The sequence below is a fragment of the Rhinolophus sinicus genome, chromosome 17, assembly GCF_057876585.1.
Source record: "Rhinolophus sinicus isolate RSI-liver-muscle chromosome 17, RSI-T2T, whole genome shotgun sequence".
In the NCBI taxonomy this organism is placed as follows: Eukaryota; Metazoa; Chordata; class Mammalia; order Chiroptera; family Rhinolophidae; genus Rhinolophus; species Rhinolophus sinicus.
The window spans coordinates 172,677,602-172,693,111 of NC_142517.1; the positions used below are offsets into that span (position 1 = coordinate 172,677,602).

Sequence of the window (15,510 nt, forward strand, 5' to 3'; positions counted from 1 at the left end):
CCCAACTCCTATGTTGGTCTATTAGCTGGAGCAGTGCAGGCAACACGAAACCTGGACTCATGTGGCCTCCGGTTTGAACTTGATACCTTTTTAGAAAACCTAAATTCCGCCGTGCCTAATATTAAGATCGGGACCATAGTTTTTTCATTTGTTTGGATTTGCCTGGTATCCTACCCCTTGCTCATCTTTATATTTTCAAAGTTGCTGAATCACATGTTTAGATTTGCCTTTTGTCTACCTCACAAAGATGGTTTTTCTTATGCTATACCCTACATCCCCATGACTTCTGTGTGACAACCAATTTGTACTTCTTAATCCCTTCCCTTTTTCACCCATCCCCCACCCATCTGACCATCAAAATGTTCTCTGTATCTATGAGTTTGTTTCTGTTTCGTTTGTAGCTATGCATAGTGCCAGGTGGTACTAGTCAGGGGGATCACTGCGTAAATTATATAAATGTCTAACCACTATGCTCTACACTTGAAGCTATTATAAAATAATATTGCATGTCAACTCTAATTGAAAAATTTAAAAAGCGGGGGAGGTCAATAATATTGTGATAGTGTGGTACAGTGTCAGATGGCTGCTGGACTTATCATGGTGATCACTTGTGTAGCATAGGGAATATAATCAATATATGGTAATAACTATATGTTGTACCAGGTGGGTACAGTTGGATAACTATTATGTACACCAGAAATTAATATAATATTGTATGTTAGCTATATTTTAATGAAAATCTTTAAATAAAAAAAGGTGGTTTTTCTTGTGATCCAATTTGAAAATCTGTTAATAAGTTAAGCCCTATGCTTATATATAATAGATGCATTGGATTTAATTCTGCCATATTATTTTTATGTCATTTTTTAAAAAAATTATGATTGTTCAAAAAAGTATTTTAAGATAATAAAAAGGATTCTCTGGAACCCACTCTAAGGATATCTTAATAACTCCACTGAAACTGCCTTTGCCACTGTCACTGATAATCCTCATGTTGCCAAAAACATTAATGACATTCTTAGCTTCATTTTGGGTGCAGCCCCAACAGCATGTGACAAGGCTAGCTACTCTGTCTTTTTTGAAAACAGTATTTTTTTTTCAATTAGCTTCTGAGATAACACATTCATCTGATGTTCTTCCTTCTTCCTACCATACTGAATGTTCTCCCTTATTCTTCTTGACTGGCTCTCTGCCACATCCTACCTACTTAACATTGGGGAAAAGGACCCTAGAACTCAGGCCCTGAATTTCTTTTCTCCTGTATTTACTTTTATTTCCTGAGCAAATTCATCCAGTTTTAATATTTCCAATGCCTTTGACATGTTGACAACTCCCATGTTAATACACCAAACCCATGCCTTTCTCCTGGTCTTCAGCCTCATGGACCGAGCAGCCTATTCCATGTCTCTACTTGGATGCCTAATAGAATCCCAATATTATCATGGCTGACACTGACCTCTTGATTTCTCCAACCAACGGTCCCTCTCTCATTCCTTCCTGTTTGAGTAAACAGTGAGTGTGACTTCATTCTCCTCAATGCTGGAGGAAACAAAACAACAACAAATAATAATAAAATACAATGAAGCCATCTTTGAGTCTTAAATTTGTATCCAATCCAAAAGCCTATTTCCTTAGCTCCAGTTCTGTGTATATCCAGAATCTTTTGACTTCCAGGACCTCTGCTGACATGCTATTTTAAGCTGCCAGCATCATCTCTTGCCTGGACAGCTGCAATGGTCTCCTAAGTCTCCCTGATTCTACCCTGTTTCCACTCTGCTTTTGCCCTTGCTACTGTACAGTTTATTCTCCATTCAGCAGTCCCAGTGAACTTTTAAAAATGTATGTCAGATGTCAGATTATTTCACTATTCTTTTTCTCAAACCCTGCTGTCCTTCTAGAGAATAAAATTAAAAATCCACACCTTGGCTTTCAAGGCTGTAGATGATATGGTTAATACTGACTCTCTGGTCTTGTCTCTTTCCATTTCCAGTGTGCCTCCACTCACATCTTCGTGACGTTTCTCAAACTCTTAAGCACAATCCTGTCATAGAACCTGTGTACTTCTTGTCACCATGCCAGTAATGCCTCCCATCCCCCAAACCGCATAGCTCTCTCATGTCTCGGCTCCTGATCTAAAATAATACTTCTCGTATATAATAAATATAATAAATAAATATAAATACATAAATAGAATGTGTTCCTAGGTTGAGCTGGGGTTCAGGCAAAGTTTTTATCTATTTTCCCATGATACTTTTAAAAACAAGAATAAACATGAAAGAAAAAACATAAAGACTATTTCCCCGTGTTTAAGTTGAAATAAGTTGCTTGTTTGCTGGGTGTATCCCGCTTTTGTGTAAAGTGGATATGCAGCCAGAAACGCAGAGTTGTGAAACCCTGTGAAGTCCACAGAGATATAGTTCCACTGTTAATTCTGTAGAGTTCTGGCTACACACAGGCATGAGGATGAGATGAGGTAGAGGTGACTTTCTGTCATTCTATCTATCCTATTGGCACATCTTTTGTGCCTTGCACGCTGTAAGCTGTGGTAAATGTTTCACACTATTTAGCATAATGCTTTCCGTACTGTTGGAATAAAGCATGGGGAATTTTGATCCAAGAGAGGAGTTGTCTCTGGGTCAAAGCCTGGGAATTTTTGATATAGACTCCAATTGAAATTTAGAAAAAAATGTTTTGCACTTGGGAGCAATAATACCAGATTTAATTCAACACTTTTTAATTCTTCATTTGCTCCTGTGAACTATGTTGTACAATTATTTGAGTGGCCTGAATTGTAGCTTTCATAGATTCAAAACAAAGACTATGCACAGCAAAGTAGCATAGAAATGTCTCTTGGAAAGTAAGGTGAACACATTAGATTGTAAAATATCATTTAAATTGTAAAATCTCTATGGAGGAATTCCATTTTATACTGCAATGTTCCTAGTATTGTGCTTTGTAAATAGTAGATGCTCAATATACTTTGTTGAGTTAAAATTTGCAGCCAGAAACGCAGAGTTGTGAAATAATAATCTTATCTCTGTTTTAAGATAATACTAGCCCAATATTATGAATTCAATGGCATTTATTAATGTATATCCCACTTACTGATTTTTTACCAAATGACATACCTTCAGAGCTGATAGTGAATACACACAACGGGCAGCGTCTGTTCTGATACCTCAAACTTATAAATGTAAACTAGATCTCACAGGAATATGATTTTCTTATCTGAAGGTGGTATGTTAGATTTATTTAAACCCTAAGATTTAAAAGCATTTTTGTATATATATATCACCAATAATTTCATGAAAGTCAATGGGTAAACCAGGGAGAATAGAACTAAAATTCTAACCGAGGAAGGTATGTTGCATGTTGCAAACAAACCCCATCATAATGAAAATGTCTGGAGAAAAAGAGAATATTAATTTTTTGGAGTTTTTAAAATAGTTGTTTAACAAATTTTCTCCCTTACTATATACATTTGGCCTTCATATCCCCATATGGTTTTTCTTTCTCTCCACTTACATTTCTGTGAGTAAAAATTGAAAGACTTTAAAATGGTTAAAAATTTGAAAAGATTATAACACTTCTAGTGCCACCTTCCAGGTTACCTTTGTTTTATTTTTTAGCTATTCTATAACTATGTAAGTTGTAAAAACAGATAATGTAAATAACTCCTTCCATAGAAATATAAATCCCTTCTATCCGTTGAAATGAAATTGATTATTGCCCTTGGAAAGAGCTGTTTTTCAGCTTCTGTGAATTCGTTTCTGCATTTCTTACCTGTATATATGTGATATTTATTACTGGTTCCCTCATCAGTGAATGAATTAAACAAAATCTTTGATATTTCTTCATTTTGTATTTGTGTGAGTCACAAATGTGCCCTCTTTTAAAAATTATCTTTCAATGTTGTTTTTTTTTCTTCTTTTCCCCCCCTGCTATTCAATACAAAATTACACAATAGAATATAATGGAGAAAGGAGAAAAATCCCTGTACATTTTCCTCTTTCTGGAAGGAATTTGCATACATCGTAGTTTATGTGGAATTTTCTAGCTTAATAAGCAAATCCCTAACATTTTAAAATATGGTTGAGGAAATGGTTTATGGGTGTATTGAAAACCTCAAAGGGGATAATAGAGATATAACCATTGGTTTTAAGAAGAATGCCACTGATTGCTACAAAGAGTTATGTTGGATTATTCAGCACTCCAGGAAATATAAGTGAAAATCACCTTTAACTCATAACTTTAATATTTTCATACAATCAAAAAATAGAGATATACATTAAGTAGGCATAACATGAGTTGTTATAACTGATCAGGATATCTTTGGTATGTTTTACAGATAAAAGAAATGGTGGTTTCTATTAGCAGATTAAAACCAAGAGAAAATTAAAATAAGTTCACATTTTTGAAAAAATTATTAAGCAATAAATACGGCACTACAACTACCACTAATTCTATGTACATTGGATTACATTTGAACAAACACTTAAATTCCAGAATGGATATTTTATGAATAAATGCATTGGAAAATAACTTTATAAAATTAAAAAATGACAGATTAGAATTTTTAAAAAAATAAAATATGACTTGCACAAGTGCTTGAAGAAAAATAGCAGAGCTACATTTTAAAAGTAAAAAAATTCCCAAAATTAGTTTTTAGATACCAAAGAAGTTTACTTTTAAAATATTGATATTACTTTTTCTTCATGAGTAAGATACAAAAGAGATCTTAGTTAGGACTTCAGCTTTAGAGAAGTCTAAAATTTAAAAATATCACACCTGAAAAAATATGGGTACAAAACAAACAGAGATTAATCACTGCCTAAAGCTGAAGACTGTACAATAGATAAATCCTGGCCATAAAGGAAATCTGATCTAAAGTTAATATGATAAAAACACAATAAAAAATCTTGAAAATTGCAGTATAATTTTAATATAATGCTAGCTGATAATTTGACATTTTCTACTATCATTTATGGTTGAGACTTACCGGTTTGTCTGGAAGAACGGTGAAATATGTAAATAGTATCAGCAAAGGATTTGCATCTATGTCTTTGAATAATAAATAGCTAAAAATTGAATTTATTTAAAGATTCCTTTGTATAATTTAGGCAGTAGAACGTCCAGAACAGCATATATCCCTTTTTCTGTGACCTTTCTATGAAATCCACAAATTTGACAAAACCTTTACATGTATATAGATAAATATAAATGTATTGGCTAGGCCATTTAATATGTTAATTCTTACTAAGTTAGATGATTTTCCTGGACAATTTCAACTGACTTCTGAACTCATCATCTGTTTGATGGCTTAAGAAGCAACCTTTAATAACTAAGTGAATCGTTTAATCCATTTGATGCAGGTTGATACACGGTAAAAACATATACATATAATGACTTCTCCTCCCAAAACTGACTTTTACTCATCGATCGCACTTTTGTTTTTCCGATATTTCAGTGGAAAATAATTTAAGATGGCTTTCTTCCATCTTAATTTAAATGTTCCATAAACATGCTGACACAAATTCTTCCTTACTGCTATATTCAAATCTTTCACTGATTTGTATTATATAGTAGCTCTATTAAAATATTAAACCACTGTATATGACATATATTGTATTATAGTTTTTTAAAATAACCTGGAACATTTCTAAAGCCGTATATCTTCAGATAGTAAAAGTCAGAGAATTAATATTTTAAAGGGGTAAAAACCATAACAGTAGTGGATTAGCATTTATTACAGTAGGAGTCACTTAAATTTTCTGGATTAGACTGCAAGTTCATCGTCAAAATAAAAGACAAGTATGTCAAACATACCTGTTGTTAAGGTATGAAACACCAAAGCTAAGAAGTTCAATAAAAAACGGCTTTGAGTTTGTTTTCAATAAATATTTTATATGTTATCATAGCTATTTTGTTAGTTCTAAACTTCTGATGCTGAAATCTGGTTGTCTTTAAAATATTTACCAAATATAGAATTCCAGACTCTATTTTATTATAAAATCAGCCCAGATACAGTATCAGATATCAACATTCATATATTGTCACATTATGTATTTGTTTTTAAAAATGTTACCTAGATTGTATGTATTTGAGTTGAGGCTATAAAATAGAATGAGTATTTACAAGCTCACTTTTCACAATTTTTTTTTTTTTTTTTTTTTTTACAAACTGCCAAGGAAATAAGAAACTCTTCACTGATTTTCTTCATGTGAAGTATTTGCTAAGTTGTCTACACAGTAGAAATGGAAGGGGCAAAGTTTCTGTTTACAGATACAGGGACACTGATTCCCTCTTATGTAGTAAGATGGGAAAGTAGCTGAGCAGGTGTTTTGTAGTATTCAACAGAGCTGTCTCCCTAATGATATCAAAGTAGGATTGCACATCATACATACTATTCATAAAGTCTCAAAAACAGATATGACACAGAGTGTAACTGTGATGCATCAGCAAATCAGTAGCCGGTAGCAACTCGGCTCAGTTACCTTTCTTGGGAAGAAGGTAAGCTTTACAGGAGCAATTATCTGTTCTATTTGAAAGGGTAAATACAAAAAGGGCTAAAATACTCTCCGGGGGGTGGGGGGTGGGGGGGGGAATAAAAAGTCAACTGCACCAATGAATATGGGATAAAGATTTTAAAAATAAGTGAAAAGCTAATTTAACCTCCAAGTCTATAGACCTTAGCTAGGTCTCTTTAGGCAGCAAGAATAGATTCATGCCCAAGGTGTATATAAACTTTTAGAGCCGCATTTGTTTGTGATTTCATGTAGTAGTGTACTAGAACTGGCTTACACCAGCCACAAGAGTTGATTTTAGTCATCTTTTCCTAATTCCACATTCAGTGTTGTCAAGTTTGTAGATTGAAATCAGCAATGGTAGGACCACCATAAAAACTGGCAAATATTACAAGTCAGGTCTTTCTTTCCCCTCCATAGAGCTAGCTGTTAAATATTTATCAACACCCTACTGAATTCACGTGAGGGCTTTCTTGGTAGCAATCAAGAAATTCATTTAACATTGAAGTCTTCTGATTATAAAGTCATGGATCCAAATCCTGAAGTTAGGAGTGGCATAGCATAGCTAAGTAATACTGCCTCTGTTATATAATATAATCGTTCAACTTTTCTGGTTTTAAGACAATATTTTCAGTATCATGGTAGCTTTTTCCATTTAAGTGTTCAGTTGGACAGTCATGAGTATAACTGGTGCCATCACTGGTTAGACTGGTTGACACAGTGTAAGATGCACTACGAAGAGCATCTGAGTGGGAAAAGCCATTTCCAAATTGTATTTTGTATTGGTTCCAGTTTCTTCTCAGAATTGCTTGAACCTATCAATAAAAAAAAAAAACAGAAAAGACAAGAGCAATCCATTATTTGAAATGAAGGTATTGTATTTATGAGTACAATAAAATAAGTTATGTAGAAAAGCTTTTTTTAAAAAAGCATTAATGTTAATTAATGAACAATATTTCTCTTTTTTTACTTGATTTCAAAAACTAAACTGAGTGAACCATCTTTACATTAGGAAATTTATAGCAATTACTCTGTACATTTATAGTCCATTAATATTTTCCTTTCCATGCCTTATCTTTGAGTTTTAATAATGCATATGAATGTATTGTTATAAAAGTTAATCCATATTTGCCACTTACAAATTTGCATGTACAGCACTGAGTTTTATATCAATATCTTTATTAATAGAATGAGAAGATGAGTGAGAATATTCAAGAAGAGGGAAAGAGGTTAAAAAAAAAGAAGCAGGGATACAGGGAATATAAATCATCATCATCATCACCATCATCAACAGCAGCAGCAGCAACCTTTTATTGAGTGATTATCATATACCAGGTATTGTGCTGCATTCTTGGCAGTGGGGAGGAGATCAGGGTTTTTTGTCCTCATGGAGTTTACTACCCAGAGAGAAGAAAGTGTTGAACAGATAATTACAAATGAGATGAGTATTGTGAAAAACTAGATAGGTCATATATAGTGACTTTGGTTTTATCTGAACATAAGGCACTGGGGTAATTTTCTTCATATTGAGTCTGTGAGGGCAAATAAGAATATTCAAATACATCTGCAACTCAATAAACTGAACATTTCCAGGTGTCTAATGAGTGAAAAGACTGGCTTGGGGGCCCTCTGTTTCTAGGTTACAAATATATTGGCCACATTCCTGTGACCTGATCTGTCTTTCCAATGCATATGCAGCTTTGGATTAGCTTCCTCAAGCTCTCGACTGCTCTTTGACACTTGGATTGCTCCCTCAAAGGGAATCAGAGCATCTAAACAGCAAATTTCCAGAAATTCATGTACTACAAACATAACTCAAGCAATAGTTGTTTAACTTCCTACTAATTATATATAATTCCTCAAATTTTTACTCATTATATTCATGTGTACAGTCAATATTAAACTTTAAAATGAGGCTGGCTTATTTGAGTCTTTTCATTTTCTTGTCTTAAGAGATCAGGAAAACAATTCTAATTACAAACACTTTCTAGGCAATAGGTGTTCCCAGGGTATCTGCAGCTCCTTGGGAATCTATATTTCTGGGGAAATACAGTCCCTTATATTCTATCACTTAAAATCTCATTTTATGTTTTAGCATGTAGAAAAATGGAAGAAACAAAAAGTTAATGAGTTTCATAAGAAATATGGTACTACCAGTTTCTATTAGAATTTCAGATAGCTTTTTTTTTACTGTATAATTCAAAAATTATGTAGTGAGAAATGCAATAAATTGGTTTTGAAATTTATATTATTATGAAATTTGGAACTTCAGGACTTTCAAGCTTATTTCTTTATGTATGCTAACTATATCTGAAGGAGTGATTTATAGTCACATAAATAGGGAAATAAAAGCATTTATAGGACAACAAATATATCTTGAAAAAAGTTATACTTTGTTTCCCTTATGGATTAGTAATGTATTTCTAAATTCTCCAAATAACATATTGATATTAAGGTAACTTAAAAATAATATCTGTATATATAATGTCTTCAAGAATATAAGTGACAAGTGAATTGACTTTACAGTGTGACTTTTAAATAAATATTCAGAAATTTAACACAAAAATGACTCGGCCAATTATCCAGATATTACTGATAGGAACTGTTTTTGATCCTGATTTTTATGCTTAATTTATTTCCCCTCACTTTGTGACTAAATGCTGGACTGATGGAATACATACACTATATAGTCTCTGGTTGAAAGGAAGTAGAATGTAGCTTTGTACAAAATATTCTACATAAATGTTGTGGAGAATCTGAGAGGAAGTAATATCTTAGAAGTGAATGTAGGACTTATGGTCTTAAAAAGGAGAGCTTAAATTCAATTCTAAAAGTCAAAATGTTTTTTGAAATATCTGACTCTTTGCTCTTGAAATATCTGCTTTGATTAAGATTATCACCTTATTTCTTCCTTGCAGCTAAATCAGAAAACCATGGAAAGCAATTTCCTGAACAATGGGGACTTATTTACAGAACTTAAGCCTAATTAAAGACCCATAGACCTTACAGACATCTGTTTCTCTCTATAGGGATTTTTATGTTACTCTCTATAGGGATTTTTTTTCTTCATCTGCTTCCTCTAATCCAATATCACACTTGTTCAACAGAACATTAAAATGGCCACTTTTAATAACATTTTAATGAGAAAAATTTAATAGGGAACGATTACAAGGAAAATTGCCATTGGAAAGGAAAATAGTCTGATGTTGTTAAAGATATGAAAATGTTTTTTATTGTTTTACATGTTTTTTATATAAATAGTGAGGCCAACTGTTTAAAACATAACATTACAACTTTATATGTCTCTTAGCACATGATAAGGAACCAATTCTATACTCCTTAACTTAAATCAATTAAAAGATATTTAACAGACCTACATATAAAAATTCTACCTAGTTCTCATTACAGACTGTGGGTTTGGTTATTCTCAACAAATTTTTTTGTTCACTTTATAAAAATATCTACTCTCAAGTGTTGTTAAATATATCCATTAGACTGGGGAGGGTACTTCTGATGACAAGAGTCCCTATTTATGCAAGCAGTGCACATTTTTCTCTCAGTTGACTAGAGATGAGACGAATGTGGCCCCAGTACTTACCAAGCCACAGTTATTTAACTAGTGAGAAATGCAAATAGAAGTATTTTGCCAAAAATACAAAAGAAAATTAAATGTGAGAGTACAACAAAAAGAGACATTAAACTAAAGCAAGCTATGTGACTGAATGTGAACAGCAAGAAGAAAGCCTGAGCAAATGATTTTAAGAAACAAAACCAAAAACTAAGAGGCAGAGACAATAAAGGAGGGATTATAGTATTTCTTAAAATGAGAAATGAATTATACACAAACAGGGATTATATCTTGAAAGGTGAAGAAAAGGGGACAGATATTGGAGATGTTGTGAAGAACTGAAAGATTTGGCAGTAACTTGCTCAAAGATTTTGTATTATTATAATTTTCTACGGCCAACATTTTCTCAATTTTAGGGCATGGCAGAAGATCAAGGTCCATGTCTCTTTTGCTTACACAGATAGAGTGCAACAAGATTGTTAGGCATTAGTTTAGATCCTTGCTGGCCACTTCTTCTAGATTAAAGGGCCAATTGGGATTTGATTCCAATATGATTAATATTCCCTTTTATACATGTATTTTTGAAAAGAAGTGATTTGACAAATCTAATAAGGAACCTGTAATGTACTGAGTATCTACTCGGGGTGGAATATTGTGCTAAAAACTTTACATTCCTAGTTTACATTAATCCTTGTGGGACTTGTGTAAGAAATTTACTTTTATCTCTCTTTAATAAAAGTAGACCCTGAGACTCCAGGAGGTTCAGAGTTTTGCCCAAGATACCACAGCCAGGAACAAAGAGGAATCTTTAGGGTTTAAATGCATTGCCACATTAATGCCTTTTGTATATACTGCTTTCCGTCACAAAGTATTTTACTAGTGATTATGTTTTGTACACTTACAATTGACCCTTTATAAAAATCAAATCTGTTTCTGTCAGTGCAAAGGTATATCTTTCATGTTTCACACATGTTCTTTGGCATTTCTTGTCCATTTCTTTGGCCATTTCTCTCATCTATATTTAACTGTAAATTCCCATATAAGCAGTAAATAGAATTATCTAATTCAATTTACACAGTAATAGTTTATAGGGGAATGTAACAATTGCTATTTGGATTTTATTATCAAAACAAATGATTTATTTATTCGTCCTAATTGCATTCTCTGTCTCCACTTCTCACTGACTTCAGAAAAATAGTCATTCTTATCCTCTGTGTAGTAGAAGAATCATGGCAGCACCATTTAAAGATGTTAAACAGTCCAGTATGTTTTTCAGTTCTATACCACATTGTAAATAAATATATGAAATATATACCTATAATTAAATATTAAAATATTTTTTAATTTTAATGAAAAAATTAAACATGAAATTTTGCTATATGCTATGAGAGAGAAGTAAAATATTACTTAAGTAAAGGTTTACTTTAGTAGTTTTTTTTATATATACATGATTTCCAATGTTGATTTGTTTTATAGGAGTTGTCCTTATAAAGTTATGCCAGCTAGTCCCATGTGTTTTCCATCTGAAGCTTCGTGATAAGCTTCAGTTACCAAGTGCCTCAGTCTCACTCAGTTGCTGTCTGAATTTCTAAACTTTGTTGAATTTTGCCAAAATTCTCCAACAGATTAAAATTTGTCAAGTAGATTAAAGACATGTAGCAAAAAGTCAAATAGCTCTAACTAAGCTATAACACCACATAGGAAATATGGTACTACCAGTTTCTAAAATGCCTGAAACTTTTCAATTAGGAAAGCCTTGGATAAAAATATTGAAATATTCATGACTACATTGACGTGTTGTTGCAAATTAGAGCATTCTCTTCTCGTAAATTTCCTAAACCACTGTGCCTCCTCCATATATAACTGAGAGTTTAAGTTCTTTAAATCCTTTTCTACCTACTGTAAAACTGTTGCCAAAGACCATATTGTGGGTTAGGCAAATAAACAAAGAATGGGGGAAAATGAAAAAGAGCCAATTCTTTTTCCTATTAGAGTATATGTACATTCTATGAGGTTAAGTATTGCCTAGCACTATACATAGGTCAAAGTCCAGGCTTAATAGAATTGGTTCAAAAGGTAGGTCAAAAGACTAGATGAATAAAAGTCACTGATGGAAGTATTTTAAAGTGAGGCTGTATTTGCCCTAGCCTTGAACTCCAATATAACCTGAGCTTTTGGGAAGGAGAGTTGCGTCTATGAAAAGAGGTTCTGTGGTTCTCTTTCCTAATAGAAACAAAATTTGAAATAGTTGTTCCTAAGGAATTCATAATTATGTCTCATTTATTAAGAAAAAAATATATTGCTAATATAAAATAATTGAAGAACAAAATCAATCACTGTACCTCTCCATTAAAGAAGCAGAAGATTGTAGAGACCAAAAGACCCTGTAAAAGAAAAATTGAATAATCTGATTTCAAATGAAAAAGATACAGAGTACACTATTTGTAACCAACTTACTGCATATGTAGTCAAAAATAAAACCAAAGCTATATATACATTTAATACCCAATTTCTCAAGCCGCCTCCGGGATGTAGGAACAGCATACCTGATAGTGCATAAGAATGTGCATGATGTAGTCGTAGACCTCCTCTGCAATCCTTCCTTCAGGTCGCCATGGAATCAGCACAAATTCAATCCCGAGTAATGGCACCAGGATCAGTGTAGCTCTCACAGCTTTCATGTAGAGATTGGATTCTGCTTGGTGAGTAACTTTTAACTTGGTGATGAGAACGCGTACAATATTTAACAGGAAAAAAAGATTCACCTAAAAGAAAAGAAAATGGCAAATGAAAATAATTTCATATTTAATATTAAGAAGCATTACTGAAGAATCTTTGATTTTATAAATCTTAGAATATTTTAAATGTACAAGAATATGTTCTAAAGAGCATATTTGCCTATGATACAATTTGCATTTCTGGAATTGTGAGTTGTTAATTTAGCAAGTACATTGATGTTAATGGAACTAGGTTTTAGATAAACAAAATTATGGTGGAACTATTGTGGAACATATTTAGTTAAGAAATATCTGAGTGTCTTTCTCAGCTCATTTTTCTTATTCGATGGTTTTTCTTTTTAATTTTGCAATGATTCAAAATCTAAAGCTTTTTAAATACTTTCACCTTAAACAAAGGAAAGAATTGTTTATAACAAATCTAATTTTTAAATGTCTCCTCTGTGTCAGTATCTATATTAGGTACTTTCCAAATACATGTTATACCGTAACAACTTTTTTCATCTTTTTGGTTTTTCCTTTCCTTGTTTCTTTTCATAACAATAATCCTCATAACTCCTCCAAGATAATGCTGTAATCCTCTCTATCCTTATGAGTAAACTGGGTCACACACTTGAACTAGTTTATATTCACCCTACCTTATTCTATAGATAAAAAAATTTTGGCACCCCACGGGGCCTTCTGTTTCGTTAATTACCTTCTATAATTTCATATTTACTATGTGTTAATAACTTTCCACAAGAGAAAATATTCTCTTTGGAAGGAAGACATAACATTTCAAAAATATAGTGTGGATAACTAAGTTACTCAGAAAATGCACAGAGTTGTGCTGAATACCTCTCTCTATCTCTACCTCTACCTCTATCTCTGCCTCTTTCCTATCTTGATCCAAGTCAATATCTTTTACTTTTGTCTATGTTCTCTATGCCCATTCCTATGCCTTCCGTAGGCTTATGGATATTAACTCCAGAAGAGTTTCTTAGGGTGCTTATGCTATTATCCTATTCTCTTTCTCGTTTTCTGACCCTGACTTTTAGCATCTGTGCTTTTTTAATAATCCCAACATTTCAAATTACATACCGATGTGTAATTTATATCTGTATACTTTAATAAATTGGAAAAATAGTGGTAGCATCTCATTTAATGTAGAAAACAATGAACAAAAAAACAGACATTTGCTGATTTAAGCCATATGTTATGAAAATAACTGGGCATAAAAATATTCCACTATTATTCTTAGATAATTCAATGGAGCATATGCTTCAAAAAATAGAGCTCACTGAAAGCCTGATGGAAACACATCTATGAAAAGCAACATGGCTACAGACACAGGAATGTGTCTACTAAAGACAGAAGCAGAATAACTCATTTCAACAGCTGTAAGAATGACGCGGCAGATAACACATCAGCTGTTACTCCACCCATCCTACTATAGTCCCTTGTTAAGCATTCATTTGCTATTTTAAAGTTTTCACTAAATGGACATTACTATCATCCCATAGAAGAAAAGATAATCATGCTCCTTTTTCTGCTTATAAATTTAGAATATAGAATATTATACACCTTCATCTGCAAAAATCATAAATTATAAAAATCAGTAGAAATGTTGCAATGTAGATGCCCATCATCTGAAAATTTTTAAAGGCAAAGTACCTCTCCAAAATGGAGATTCTGGTTTAAAATGTGAAACTAGAAACTAGAAAGCCATCCTACTTTATTTTCTGCAAATATTTCCATTTATTTTAAATAAAAATAGAATAAGAATTTTAAATTTCAGATGAACTATATCTGAATCTTATCTAACTTAGAGCAAAACTAGTTTAGGAAAGGAGGAGAAACCTGTTTTATTCCAATCCCATAAAGTTCACATAGCTAAGAGGCACCATAGGACATTTTCATATCACGATATCACCCTAGGGTCCTGACAGGAAGCAGGGTGACTCAGTACAGTGGCGGTAGGAGGATTCCTGGAAGACATTCCTGTAGAACAGCGAGCAATCACTTAATGCACTGAAGAGACCTAAATCTCTCTCACTAAACCCAAAGTACATGTATGCCCTCGAACTTCCCCTTAGCAGGATCTCAAAAATACTCTAGCCACTCCAATACCACCCTGCTCAAGAGGAAATGGGCTAGAGGAAATCTGAGTGGAAAAAAACTTGCGGTTGAAATATCTTATTTATAAAAATTGTACAAAAACATGTGACCATATAAACAATTGTTAGAGCCCATCCCTCTACCTTGAAATTAGCCAGGAATAGTGAGAGGTACCTAGAGCTTAAACAATGAGAGGTATCTAGAGCTGCTAGAAAAATAGGCTCCTAATCTTTCTTTAGGCAAAGAAGATGAAAGTTTTACGCAAATGATGCAGATTTTTCACTTCCTTTTTACGCTGCAACTCGGGCTATAATCCTATATGATATTTTACCCTCGTGGCACCGTCTACTCTTCCCTCACAAAGTTGATGTAGACAAAGTTTTCCAAGGACTGTATTGGTTGCTATTACATTTTTCGTTTGCTAGGTGCTTTTACTTCTTCCTGGATCTCTCTGATTTAGGCATTGAAACACATTCCACTCTGAAAACTCAGTACTCTTACAAGAAAATTTTGCCCTGTTTTTTTTTTTGTTTGTTTGTTTGTTTGTTTTGTTTTGTTTTGTTTTTGGTAGTCTCCTGGGTAGCCC

The 15,510-nt window shown here is 33.0% G+C and overlaps 1 protein-coding gene across 3 annotated transcripts in view; it reads right to left on the minus strand.

The window, feature by feature from the left end:
* Nucleotides 1-4,232: 4,232 nt before the first annotated feature.
* Nucleotides 4,233-15,510, minus strand: part of CALCRL (calcitonin receptor like receptor) — a 90,695-nt gene continuing 79,417 nt past the window's right edge. For all 3 annotated transcript variants that reach the window (XM_074339068.2, XM_019740750.3, XM_088794619.1), the window contains 3 exons: nucleotides 12,639-12,857; nucleotides 12,435-12,476; nucleotides 4,233-7,339 (listed from right to left, as the gene is read on the minus strand). In XM_074339068.2, coding sequence (XP_074195169.2) covers nucleotides 7,109-7,339; nucleotides 12,435-12,476; nucleotides 12,639-12,857 — 492 coding nt within the window. In that variant the 3' untranslated portion in view covers nucleotides 4,233-7,108. The remainder of the gene's footprint in view (nucleotides 7,340-12,434; nucleotides 12,477-12,638; nucleotides 12,858-15,510) is intronic.